This window comes from Petaurus breviceps, unplaced genomic scaffold (genome assembly GCF_028583685.1).
Source record: "Petaurus breviceps papuanus isolate PSGF00001 unplaced genomic scaffold, PetGlider_PUasm1.0 174, whole genome shotgun sequence".
NCBI classification, from domain to species: Eukaryota; Metazoa; Chordata; class Mammalia; order Diprotodontia; family Petauridae; genus Petaurus; species Petaurus breviceps.
The window spans coordinates 26,568,567-26,582,461 of NW_027185761.1; the positions used below are offsets into that span (position 1 = coordinate 26,568,567).

Genomic DNA, 13,895 nt, shown 5'->3' on the forward strand with positions numbered 1-13,895 from the left:
AAAGACAGTGATAAACTCAAGCTCATCTAGGAGAAGTTAGCCAGAATGGTAAAGGACCTCAAACTCATGCCATAAGAGAATGGGTGAAGTAACTGAAGATGTTTAGCCTGGAGAAGAGAAAGCTCAGAGGGAACAATGGAGGCAATCTGATTCAGTGGAGAGAATGCTAGATTTGGAGTCATGGATCTGGGTTCAAAACCCACTTCTGTCACTTGCTGCCTGTATGACTAGAGATGGTCACTTAACTTCTCTTCATCTCCATTTCTTTGGGTTTGAAATAGCATGGTTGTGCTAGATGGTCTCTGGGGTCTCTCTAGATCTATGATTCTATAACAATTCTAAGGTTCATTCCAGCTCTAAATCTTATATCCTATTATTACTAAGTACTTGAAAGGTTATGACATGGAAGAAGGGTTAGGCTTGTTCTGTCAGACCCCAAAAGACCAGAACTCAAAGAAGTGGGTGGAGATCACCAAGAAACAAGGTTAGGTTCAATGCCAGAGAAACCCTTCCTTTTCTCTAGAGGCATTCAAGCAAAGACTGGGTGGCCACTTACTCATAAAGGGGATTCCTTTTCCTTTATAAGTTGGCCTGGATGGTCCCATGAGTTGGTCCTTTCCAACATGAGATTCTGTCATTCCATGGCTCTATGAATATTCCTTCCCTCACTCACTCTGTATTCATTCAAGATGGACAAGACGAACAAGGGAGTGAAACAAAGAAGGGGAAAGTCATCCAAGGAACTTGCATGTCACATTGCTGGAGTAAGTGACTACTAGGAAACAAGAAGCCACAGCACATAGTTTCAAGGAAAGAAGTGTACTCTGATCTGCTGGAGGGGTCTCAGATGAGATTCAGTCAACTCTTTCTCTGATTGCTTGGATGGTTAAATACCCTTTAGAGGTGATCCCAAAGCACTATAAGACATTATTTAGAGATTTTCAGAGTTGGAAAGGACTTAGTTGGGCATTCAAGCTTTATTTAAAGACCCCAATAAGGAGAACCTCACTCCCAAGGCAATCTACTACCATTTTGGGTAGCTCTGAGCACTTGGAAGTTTTTCCTTACCTTAAGCTTAAAGTTGTGTTTTTGTAACTTACACCCATTACTAATTATGAGGCTTATGGGGCCAAATAGTACAAACTGAATGCTTTTTTCCCTGGCATTACAGACTTTCAGATATTGGAAGATAGCTTTATATCTTCATGGAATCTTTTCTTTAGGCTAAGCATCCTGAGTTCCTCTAAGAGTATTCTCAGGAATACAGAATATCCTTGGAGAAAAAAAAAAACAAACATTTTAGGAGGACACTTCGTTTCAATCTTTTGGACAGAAACAAAATGAACTACCACCCTGCAGCCAAAACCCTTTATTGGATTCCAATGTGCCAGTCATAATTGCATGTTGTCACTAAAATGCAAGGGTTTGCAGGGTTTCAGGAAACAATGACCCCAAGTGGGAAGAGGCTGGTTTCATGCCATTACAGTGAAGACTTAAGATTACAGTACAAATGAGTGCCCAGACTCATACAGTAGCTGCCCTCTGAGCAAATGGCCATCATCTTGGCTGTGGATCCCACGGTGGGGAACAGGGACAGAATGAAGACCAGTGTGCTCAAATGTCATTATGTCATTTTCCCTTTCCCTACACATTCTTGTCTCAGAAAGAGCAACAAGTCTCTAAAAAAATAAAATACGTAGAAATCCCCATGGAGTGTTGTTGTGGAACTAGATGTGACTTTAAAATCTCCTCTTCCCCTCTTGCCTCCCTCCCACCATCACCCTGACAGACTCACAGCTTTCATCTTTCCCCTCTTCCCCCAAGTTCAGCTAGGCCTCCTTTCTCAAGGCAATTTTGATGCTGCTGAAGACTTGGCCAAGGGCAGCAAAGATGGGATGGCAGAAGGTGTGGACACAGAGGGAATAGATACGGCTGATGCATTGCATCTCAATCAGGCAGCTCTTGATGCAGGGCACCACTGCCCAGATGTGGCAGAAGGAGATGCAGGCAAAGATGAAGCCCCAGACGAGGGCCAGTGGGACGCCCAGCAGGGTGGAGATCAGGCGGTAGCACCAATACTTGCTGACTGTAAAGGTAGTGTAGCTGACCTTCCAGACGCCATCAAAGCTGTAGGTGCCTTCAGGCTCTGCGATCACATCTTCAAAGTCCACCTGAGACCCAGTCCAGAGGGAAGAAAAGAGTATTTGTCAAAATGCAAGGTTTGGGACCAGGGAAACAGCCATGCTCAATGGCAACCTGATGCCAAGTGGCATAAAGGGAACTAGGATAGCAACATAAAAGGAGAAAAGGAAAGCAAAATGGTGGTAACCGAATACTGTGAAATTATAAGCATCAAGCTTGGTTCCATGGAAGAAATGGGAGAAAGCATCTCCTCTTCTCCTTTGTAGGTGGAAGACTATCATGGGTATGCATGAAGCACTGCACATAATGCCAGAGTTTTGAGATCTAGTCGTCTCACTGAATTTTTCCCCCTCTTTTTTATTTTTTGTTATAGGGGATGACTCTAAGAGAAGAGGAAACACTGGAAAATGTAGGAGATGTAAAAAAGTATATCAAATTTATTTTTAAAAATGCAACAAAATTTACAGGACAACTAGAGATTAAAAAATAATAGAAGAGACTTTAGCAATCACTTAGTATGACATTTTAATTTGATTTATCAGAGAACTGATGTACATAAAGTAATATACTGGGATGTGCTGGTAAATGTTTAACAACCAGATTTCTGGGGGGAAGGAAGGGCAGAACAAATATGCATGGCACATTTTTTAAGTTTAATCTGCAATATTAACATTTTCTCCATAACTTTCTTAAATCTAGACAATCAGCAGAACGATAAATCAAGCCTTGATTTGAATTGTTCACTGATTTTCAAGCTGTAAATACTCATGATGAAAATTTAACTATCTGCTGGAGCCCATATGAGCTGACTCTACCACACTCATGATTATGATGGGGACTAGAATTCAGCTTTAAAATTCAATAATTCTAGCAAGCCCTAGATTCTACCTTGGAGAAAAGATGAGAAAAATTATCCCTCTCTATTCCATGCACGGGGTGGGAAGGGGTGTTATAGGTGTGTAACATCCTATGTACTGTCAGACTTCTTGAATGTGCTGGATACTTTATTAGGACTGTATTTCTTGTCTTTCTTTTTTATTCTTAGTTACAAGGAAGGGATGGCTTCATCATATAGGAGAGGTGTGCAGGAATACATCCAGAAATGAAGATGATGTAACAACAAGAGAGAGTAACATTTTTAAACTAAATGATTCTCTGCTCTGAGTGTTTTTACTTTCAGCCTGGTTTTTCTACCTGTCTTCCTCTCCCATTTCCCATGTGCTCAAGGAAAGCAAACTTATTAGTATTCCACAGGATCAAAACTCTCTGATATTATGTGCAGTCAAAAATTTACTGAGTTTGGGGTGTATTTTCTCCAGTGAACACATTTACAGATTATTGATCAAGGATCTCAAGCTAGCAGTCCTCAAAGACATGGACTTCCTCCTGGGGATCTTTGCAGACAGATCTGTGTTTGGATGAGCAGATCTTTGTGAAAAGAAACAAGGTTTCTGGAGAGACAACATAGTGAAGTAGTACCTGGGGTTCTTCAGGTCTGACTTCTCTTGTTCTCTTCTCATTTTCCTTCTTCTCCTACTCCTATCTAAGATGCCCAATGTGGCTCCTTTATCTGCTGAGAACCTATTCATGGAGCATTTAGTCATACCAGAGAGTAAGTAGCTGCTGACAATTTAGCGCGGGATGTTTCCCAGTGCTTCTACACTTTACAGTGATTAAAATATTAAACTAATGAGGTAATTTCAAGGGAAGGACACAGCCACTCAGCTCTATTAACTACAGATTGATCTCTCTCTCTCTCTGTTTTTCTCTCTGTCTCTCTTTTCTCTGTCTCTATCTTCTCTCTCTCTCTCTCTCTCTCTCTCTTTTTCTCTCTCTCTCTGTCTCTCTTTTCTGTCTCTCTCTTTCTCTGTCTTTTCATGTCTGTCTCTGTTTTTCTCTCTGTCTCTGTCTTTCTAAAAATTCATACCTCAGGCAGTTAGTAACTATTTGGTTCTGGATAAGTCATTTAACCTTACTCAGTCTTTGTTTCTTCATCTGTAAAATGGGGAGAATAATAGCATCTACCTCACAGGATTATGAAGTTCAAAGGAGATAACATTTGTAAAGTGCTTTGCTAACTTTAAATCTCTATATAAATACTTGCTATTATTATTAATAATTATTGGTATACATAGCCACTGGTAGGATACTCAATTCAACTCAGTTCAATAAACATTTACTAACTCTATCACAAGGTGCTGGAGATGGAAACAAAAGTGAAACTGTTTCTGCCCTCAAGGAGCTTATATTTTCTTGGGGGGAATACTTGAAAGCAGATAACTAAACTCCAAGTGTATACAAAATAACATAAAGTGGTTTCTAGATGGAGAAAACACTGATAACTCAGGGAATCAGATGACCCACACAGAAGTGATACAAGAAAATGTCTTTCCTCCTACCTGCTTCTCTCAGGTCCCAATCTCCATCTGGCAACCCAGGAAATTGTCTCTATCCAGACATGTACCTTTTTGGAGAGGCCTGAGTTTGAGTGATTTTTGTACTGAGGTAGAAAAAGACAAACCAAAAGCACCATCGGGGGCTAAGTTCCTGTTCTGGTTTAATGATATCAATTATATGTAGGTCAGGTGAGAAAAAGCACGTTTGGGTTGGCATGGTGATCCTTGGTCCTTTGTGGCTCCAGCCTGAGGATCCACTGGTTGTCAGGTGACAGTGCACCCCTTTTGCTCCTTCCTTCTATAGAGTGCAGGAGAGCTGCTACACACCCACACAAACACACACCTTCTATCTATCTATATCTATCTATCTATCTATCTATCTATCTATCTATCTATCTATCTATCTATCTATCCATCTATCTATCCTGCATTAGAAGAAATGGTAAAGGGGCAGCTAGGTGGCACAGTGAATAGAGCACTGGCCCTGGAGTCAGGAGGACCTGAGTTCAAATCTGGCCTCAGACACTTAACACAAAACTAGCCGTGTGACCTTGGGCAAGTCACTTAACCCCAATTGCTCTACTTTCCCCCCTCCAAAAAGCAATAAAATAAAATGCTTAAAAATAAGAAATGGTAAAAGTGCTCCGTGTAGCTAGAAAATGGGGTCAGAGGCTGGGGGAATATTATTTTGGTGACAAGAGGTTGACCCCCTTTGTCACAGCTGGTTTGTAAATGGAGTTTTCTAGAACTGGAAATACCTTGGGAAAATAGCTAATAAAAATAACAGCATTTATAATAACTATATATAATATAATAATAATAACATTTAGCTTTCATGTTTGCAAAGCACTTTACATACATTACCTCTCTCCCTTGATGCTCACAACAATCTGCAAGGTAGGTGCTATTGTTATCTTCATTTTACAGATGAGGAAAATGAGTCTGAGAAAGGTTAAAAGTTTTACCAGGTTCACACAGCTAGTAAATGTGGGAAAGTGAATTTGAACTCACTTTTTCTGGTCCTGTTAAGGCCATCTCCATAACATCTCTCATATTTTTCTCCTTTCTGTTCATATGGCCACCAATTTAATTCATCACTTCTTATTTGGACTATTCCCATAGACTTCTAATTTGTCTTTCTGTCTCTGATCTCTCTTCTTTCCAATTCTTCCTTTATTGGCAGCTATGGCAAGAATTTTTCCCAAGACACAGGTCTGAGCATATCATTCCCCTGCTCTAAAACCTTCAATGACTCCCTATTTCCTCTAGAGTAAAATACATATCCCTCAGACTGGCATTCAAGTCCTTCTGTCACTGGGTTGGATGGAACTTTTCCAGATTTCTTTCACATTGCTCTACTTCATGAATTCCACTTTCCTGCCCAACTATACCACTTGCTGCCCCCTACACTCAGTAGGCCATACCTGAGAGGCACCATGATTTAATGCAAAGAACAACAGGTTTAGGGTAATAAGACCTAGGTTTATATCCTGACTCTGCTGCTTATTAGCTGCATGACCTTGGGCAAGTCACTTTATTTTTCTAAGTCTCAGTTTCCCCATTTATAAAATGAGGTGTTTGATTCAGATCTAGGTCTACGATCACCATGATTCTGTCTTCACACATTTACACGGCATCTCCATTCTGGCTGGTATTTCACTCCCTCATGAAGCCTTCTCTGAACCTGCTCTGTGATCACACCAGGTGAAGGTATTCTTATCCTTCCCAAATATTCTTAAGGTACTTTGTCTGGATCTCTCCTCTTCCCCACCCTCTGCCCATCATTCCCTGCCTTGTATCGTGCTCATCTGTAAATGTGAATTCATTTTCTCCTCCAGTGAAATGTAAGCTCCTTCAGGGAAGGAACTGGTGTTTTTTTTTGGTCTTTGCATAACCAGTGCCTAATACATAGTGTACTTCTTAATGGGTGTTTGTGGAATGATCACATTTTGACTTTATATGGTAACCAGGTTGGGGAAAGCAACTGCCCAAGTGTCAGTATCTTCATCCTAGAATCCAATCCAGGTGGATTGGCCTTGCTATGAGTTCTTGTCACCTAGTGAGTTTGAAGTTACAGGTGAATAGAGCCCCTCTCTCAGCCAAGACCTGCTAGTTGGCGTGTGCTGCAAGCTTTGGTAGGGGCAGTATTTCTCACCACTGGGAACCTTATGGCAGAGAACAGTAGTGCACAAACATCCTTAGTCTGTAAAGTTCCTGTTTGGCCTGGCACCAAGAGGCCACTTTGGGACTGGAGTAGGATTTCCCTTCATGAACTCTTCTGAGTGTATTCTGATACCTCCTCCTAGAGAATTCCAAGCCATTCATGTCTCTCTGTAAGGGAGGAGAGCACTGGTCAGTGCATTCTCAGGCAAACAGGTGGTGCCAAGAACTCTTTGGTCTACACGCCACATGCATCTCTGAGGTCATTGTCAGAAATTCTTGTGGTTCTGCGGCACTGTGGGAGGTGGGTCGTGTGAGAAGTCACAGTCCTTGACTTCAAGAGGGACTCAAGAAGGCTACCTAGCTCAGGTCTACATTCTCTCTCTGCCCCAGGGCTGTGACAAAGAATGCCTGGTGGAAGAGGTTGCCATCTGCACTATCAACCTCAGCAAGATCTCCCTCTCTCTTTAATAAAATGCTATTAATTAGTTCAACAAATTTTCCTTGAGTGCCTCCTTATATGCAAGACCTAACTGTGGGTGGATGCAAAGAGATGGTCCTTGATTTCAAAGGACAAACTATAAAAAAGTGAAACAAAAATATAAGGTAATAGATAATTAGTTGCCAAATCAGGGATACAGGCTCTAAATGTAACAGGAGCTCAAGGCATCCATTGACCACAAATTTTTAAAACTATATCTGAATTTCTTTATATTTTTAACTAGTATTACTCCTTAAAAGAATGATGATCATAGCTTCCCTAGCTGTTGAGTTAAGAAGAACTTATTTTTTTAAAGCATCTCCTTCTATTTCTATGGGACCTTTCCTACCTAGTTCAGCAGTCTGGGATTCAGTGAACAAACCTGAATTCTCCTGCATGCAACCTTTGTGATTTTGTACATTTTGAATCCATCTAGTCTTGGACTCTGTTTCCAGAATGAAGAGTTGTAATGTTTTTGACTCTGTCTTCCTTTGGAGTCCTCCTATTCCCTTGACAGTTTGGATTGTTACCTTTCCTCCCATGTACGTGAATGTGTCTGTTAATGAAGATTAAATCTAATTTCTCATTTTGGTCAGGGTCCCATTACCCAGTCTGACTTAAGCACACTTAAAGATTTAGAAGCTATTGGCAAGGATGGATCCATTGCTGCCCCAGTAACACAATCAAGACATCGCCCAACTTGGAGATTTTTTCTGCATGCTGCTACCTCCATGCCTCCTAGCCCCTAACCCCTTACCTCCATGGCTTCAGAAATTCATTTCAAGGCCTGTTTTGTGCCACTGACTGGAGGAGGAGGGGGGAGTGGTGCCCCACTGCAAAAGCTACTAGACACAGCCTTGTTTGAACTGGGCATCCTGGGATGTGCCCAAATGCCTTCCATGCATAGGTTGACTTTGTCAAAAGGAGCTTTGTTCCTAGAGGGTTTGCTAATTGACAGTTATACTGTAACCACCATTGGCAGATGAATTCACAAATTGGATGATTTCCCCAATATTAAAATTGTGAGCGGCAGTGGGGGTGGGGGTTGGCTGCCTGAGATGAAAAGATCATGGAAGGGAATTTTCTCTCGCTTCCTTCTTATGGGAACACATAGAGTCTAGGGGGTTTGAGGGTACACCATTTAATCATTCATTTTCTTAGAAATCACTGGTCCTGATGTTTCAATTATACAGTTCCCAGCAATGCTTTTCACCAAGGGGGACTGGCTCAGTCTCCCTACACTTCCTTGTCTTCCAAGCACCTCCTTCCCTGTAAATCAGAGGAAGCCAGCATACAGTCCTGCAGCTGTGTCCTCCAGCTTGGATCTGAGAGAAGGGCCTGCTTTGGTCACAGTTCACTAAGCCTGTCCCTGGGAAGGAGGAGGTGGCATATATGTAGCTGGAGTCAGGCAGTTCTGTGATACATGCCAATTTCCCCAAACAATACAGTGGCTTCATTCCTTAATTAGTTACTAGAATTGCAGGGGAAATGACTTCTTTTGGTGGGGGCCTGGTAATCTTCCCTTTGCTCTTCCCCTTTCTAAGGCAGAATACTCCCTCTGTGTGTGAAAGGGAAGGAGAGTGAGGGGGAGGGAAATGAATCTGCCTAAGTCAGGCAGCCTCCCCTACGTTTATTTTTGGAGCAGGAAGGTGGTAGTTTGATTAGTGGAGCCAGCTGGAGTTGCAGTGAGACAGGGTAGATGGTGTAGAGGGCCTGGAGCATTTGCAGGCAGGGCAGGCTCTATGTGGCCCTGCTAGTTTCTGCAGTGTCCTTAAGTGAGTTAATGAAAGCTCTGCTGCTGTGGAATTCTGCCTGACGTTCCCAAAGACTCACCCAGTTCAGCTGAAGTACTTGAGAACCCCAGTAGAAATGGACACATACTATTGTTGTCATTGTTCAGTAGTTTTCAGTCATGTCTGATTCTTTATGACCCTTTTTTGGGGTTTTCTTGACAAAGATACTGGAGGGGTTTGTAATTTCCTTCTCCAGCTCATTTTACAGATGAGGAAATGGAGGCAAACAGGGTTAAGTGACTTGCCCAGGGTCACACAGCCAGTAAGTGTCTGAGGCTGGATTTGAACTCAGGAAGATGAGTTTTCCTGACCAGTCCTGCTATTCTGTGCTCTGTGCCACTTATCTGCTCCTTCTTCTATTATGATTCGTTAATTATTAATAACATCATACGTTATTAGTTATATATAGTGTGATGATAATGATGATGATGACGAGAGACTCAGCATAGTATAATACATCAAGACCTCACCTCAGAGTAAGGAAGCTCAAGTCCTGGGTTCAAGTCCTTCCTCTTACAAATATTGCCTATGTGCTCCTGGACAAATCACTTACCCTCTTCATGCTCTTAGGCAACGTTCTGAGTCTACAAGCTGCAAAGCAGTTACCAATTGGCTTTGGTAGAGGGCATTCCTCATGTAGAGTTCCCTACACCAATGAAATGACAGGAGAGCTGAAAAATTAGCTAATACTAGGGCATAGAGGCAGGGGTGTGTGTGTGTGTGTGTGTGTGTGTGTGTGTGTATGGGTGAGTGGGTGGGTAGCAGATAGAGGGTTGTGCTTAGAATTACAAAGAACTGTTTTTAGATTAAATTCAATGTCTTATATCTACTGGTTTGGCCTTCGGAAACCCCTGGGCATTGACTTATTTTAGTCAAGGATAGGGTGCCACCTGTATCTGTGGAAGGAGTTCCCCATGATGGCATCACACATGTTCAGTGGTCTAGTGATAGAAGCTCAGGTATGACACTTGGAATTTACAGAGCACTTTGTCCATCAGACTGTGAGCCCCCTGAGGTCAGGGACTATCTTTTTCCTTTCTCTTTATTCCCAGCAGTTAGCACAGTGTCTAGGACAGAGCAGGCGCTGAATAAATGCTTATTGATTGACTGCCTATCTGATCTCATTCATTCTTCTCAGCACCTTTGTGAAGTAGATAGCATTAACATGACTCCTATTTGTTGGATGAACAAAATTTACATTAACCCAAGTCTGCACAGCTTGTAAGCACCAGAGTCAAGATTTGAATGGACTCTGAGGCCATTTTTTTTGACACTACAAATGTTACTTCATTAAGTCAGGTGCTTCCAGGCCTGACTCTTCCACTGATCTGTTTAGTGACCTTGGGATGATCACTCCACCTTTCTGGGTCTTAATTTCCTTATTATTAAAATCAAGTCAGTGAATGTGGGAGTCTCCAGGTCCTTCCTGGCTCTAAAATGCAACCATTTTTAGCTGGGAATTCTTGAATAGGGATTAGTTGTTTAGAGGCATTCACTGAATAGGAGCCTCGAAGGGACAAGGGATAGCCAAGTTTTGACTGTGTATGAGTGAAGACCCAGATTGAGGAGGGCTATGTGGAGGGTAAGCTTGGGTTGAATACCAGTGTGTGGGTGTCTGGCCCCACAGTTGGCAGGTGCAGAGGATTATGGGAGGATTATATTACACATAGGAATAGTTTGCAGATGACAAACCAATACTGGGCAAGTAAATTAGACCACTAGCTTGGCCAGAACCCTTATTCTGGACCCTCCTTGTGAGGGATTCCTTTTGTCTGGATTTCTAAGTTGTGGACACTTACCCTGTGTCTGGACTCAGAGTATCATGGATATAGAATTAGAAGGAACCAGAGACATCATTTATCTGGGTTAACAAACCCCTTATTCTAAAGAGGGAGAAACTGAGGCCTGGAGAGAGGAGTGATCTATCCAAGGTCACACAAGCAGCATGGAGCAAAGCTGGGATTGGAATCCAGGCATTCTTGTATTTAAATCAATGCTCTTTTCTGGCTCTGTCTCCTTAGCTCCAGTTTCCTAAAATCACTCAATCAATCAACAAACATTTACTAAATGCCTACTACGTGTCTAGCACAAGGACGATAAATACAGAGGTGAGATGACTCCCTACCAGCAGAAAACTTACATTCTACTAAAAGCATTGTCATGGAACCACAGATGTTCAGGGTTGGAAGGGGCCTTAGTGGCCAAGAACTCAAACCCATACCTGAAAAAGAAAAACCTCTACAAGCACATCGAACCTTTGCTCGAACACTTCTAAGGTATGTGAATGACCTCGTGCCTCAGTTTCCCTACCTGTAAAGAGAGGGGTAGTTGGGACTAGATGGCCTTCTGAGGTCCCTTACAAATCTGGGATTCCATGAATCCACTCATTCCACTTGTATAAAATTCCAATTGCTGGGAAGATTTTCTCTATATCGAGTTTGAATTGATTTCTTTTTAGTTGGCACTTTTTGGATCTTACTTGGTGGGTGGTTTTGGTCTGCTTACTTTAGACAGAAGGAACCAGGGATCTAGATGAATACCCCAGGATAACACAGTGAGCCTTTGGCCCAAGAAGAGGTCCTCAGACAGAAAACTTTTAAACTCTCATTGTTGAAAGGGGCGTTCCACATGTCTGTACCCCTTAAAGAGTGGGTGGAGAAAGGAGACAGGACCCAGAATGGTAATTCAATAGCTAGGGCCTGGGAATCCATCAGAGAAGGCAGGAAGATGTACATAGGAGGAGTGAGATGGTGCAACACAGAGTGTGTTAGATGTATGGTAAGTTCCAGTTCTGTCTTGGACATGCAGAGAGGAGGTTGGACGGATCCCTCCAAGGTCTCTCCCAGATCGGACCTCCTGTGTCTTTGGCTTCTTCCTCCCTAACCTTCATCACTTTGTAGAGCCAAAGTATAGAATTAAAGGGCCCTTAGAGATAACAGGATCGTAGTTAGAAGGCACCTGGGAGAGGATCTAGTCCAGAGGTGGGGAACCTGCAGCCTCGAGGTCACATGTGGCCTTCTAGGTCCTTGGGTGCAGCCTTTTGACTGAGTCCAAGTTTTATAGGACAAATTCTTTTATGAAGGGGATTTGATATGTGAAGTTTGGAATCAATCAGAGGCCTGCACTTGAGGACCCAGATGGCCGCATGTGGCCTCAAGATCACAGGTTCCCCAGCCCTGGTCTAGTTCAACCCTAACATTTTATGGATAGGCTTTACCAAGCCCAGAAGGGGTGAGTGACACTCTGGAAGCCACACAGCTCACACAGCAAAAAGCTGGGATTCCTCTCTGGGCTGTGTTCTGGGCCTCCTCCATCATGCCTCAGCTCTTCACCCTGACACCTTGCTCCAGCCCTGGAATTTGTACCTTTGGAGCAGCCTCTGCCCCTGTAGGCCTCTTCCTCTGATTGCATGGCTCCTCCCAGAACCTTTGTTTGAGGAAGGCTCCCTAGCCTATATCCTTCTTCTCCAGGCTGCATTCCCACTTAGCACATAGGAAGTGATTAATCATTGCTAATTAACTGACTCACTGAAACTCAGATACAGAGAAGCCTAGGTTTATGATACAGAGTTGGAAAGGTCATTCAGTCGAAGTCCCTCACTTTTTTTGGAAGCGAGGCCTGGAGAAGTTTAAGTGATTTCCTAAAATCAATTAGCAAATAGCAGAGTTAAGATTCAAACTGCAGTCCTCAGATGCCTTGTCATTCTAGAGGCAGCTGGTGGAACATCAGAGAAGAGCCTGGAGACACCCTGAGTTCGAATCCTCCCTCAGATACTTTACTAGCTGTGTGACCCTGGGCAAGTCACTTAACCTTTGTTTGCCTCGGTTTCCTCATATGTAAAAAATAGCACTTACCTCACAGGGTTGTTGTGAGAATCAAATGAGATAATATATGTATAAGCACCTAGGTAATACATGTAAAGGAACCCACTATGTACACAGTAGGTACTGTATATCGTACACATAGTGCATATTAGGTGCTATATAAATGCTTATTCTCTCTCTTCCCTCTACCATTTCCATGAACTCTATTTCCTAGGCCATTAGTTGTCTTATGTTTCTCATAGTCTTAGGTTTAGAGCTGGGAGGGACTTCAGACAGCTCCTCATCAAGACCCAGTGCAACAAAGTAAACCTGCTCACTGTCCCTAATTGGCCAAGTTGGGAATGGGACTCAGGTCTCTGACATCAGATGCAATGCTCTTTCTACTGCACCAGTCACTTCCCTTCCAAGGTCTTCTCAGCATCAGGAAAGCAGCTCCAATTAGACATGAAAACCTCTGAATATGAGTTAGCTTAATGGGTTTGCCCTGCAGGGAGGAAAAGTCTACATTGTCAAAGGGGACCTGAGGCAGAGGGTCATGCTTCACCCAAAGGAAGTGAAGTGTGGTGACTTCTCTGTCCCTCTGGCACGTGTGTGTGTGTATGTGTGTGTGTGTGTGTGTGTGTGTGTGAGTGTGTGTGTGTGTGTGTGTGTGTGTGAGTGATATTTGTGGGTATCTCGGACTTTTCCTAGCCCTTGAACCACTAATGGGCTACATTTGAGAGAGTTCAATTTGATGCTTTTAAATGGGAATGCATTAAGTCATTATCATTTATCATGGCTCAGTTATGCTTGGGAAATACCACTTGTTTAAATACAAATCACCAGGTTCTTTCTTATCTTAGAGCATCTCATATTGTGAGCTGAGAAGCCTTTTTTTCCCAGACAGTTTTAAGGTAGTGGACCCTTCCCTCTGTGTGAGACTGTGCATAGGCTGAACATCAACAGGGTAGGATGAACGTTAGAAATTTGATTGATGAATAAGCCTCTGGGAGGGCAGGGACTGGTTTTTGTCTTCTATCCATCCATCCATCCATCCATCCATCCATCCATCCATCCATCCATCCATCCATCCATCCATCCATCCATCCATCCATCCATC

General features: G+C 42.8%; 1 protein-coding gene across 1 annotated transcript in view; it reads right to left on the reverse strand.

The window, feature by feature from the left end:
- Positions 1-1,354: 1,354 nt before the first annotated feature.
- The window catches only part of CAV3 (caveolin 3), a 22,469-nt gene continuing 9,928 nt past the window's right edge, over positions 1,355-13,895 (reverse strand). The window contains exon 2 of the mRNA XM_069084043.1: positions 1,355-2,171. Within this exon, the coding sequence (XP_068940144.1) occupies positions 1,830-2,171 (342 nt within the window). The 3' untranslated portion in view covers positions 1,355-1,829. The remainder of the gene's footprint in view (positions 2,172-13,895) is intronic.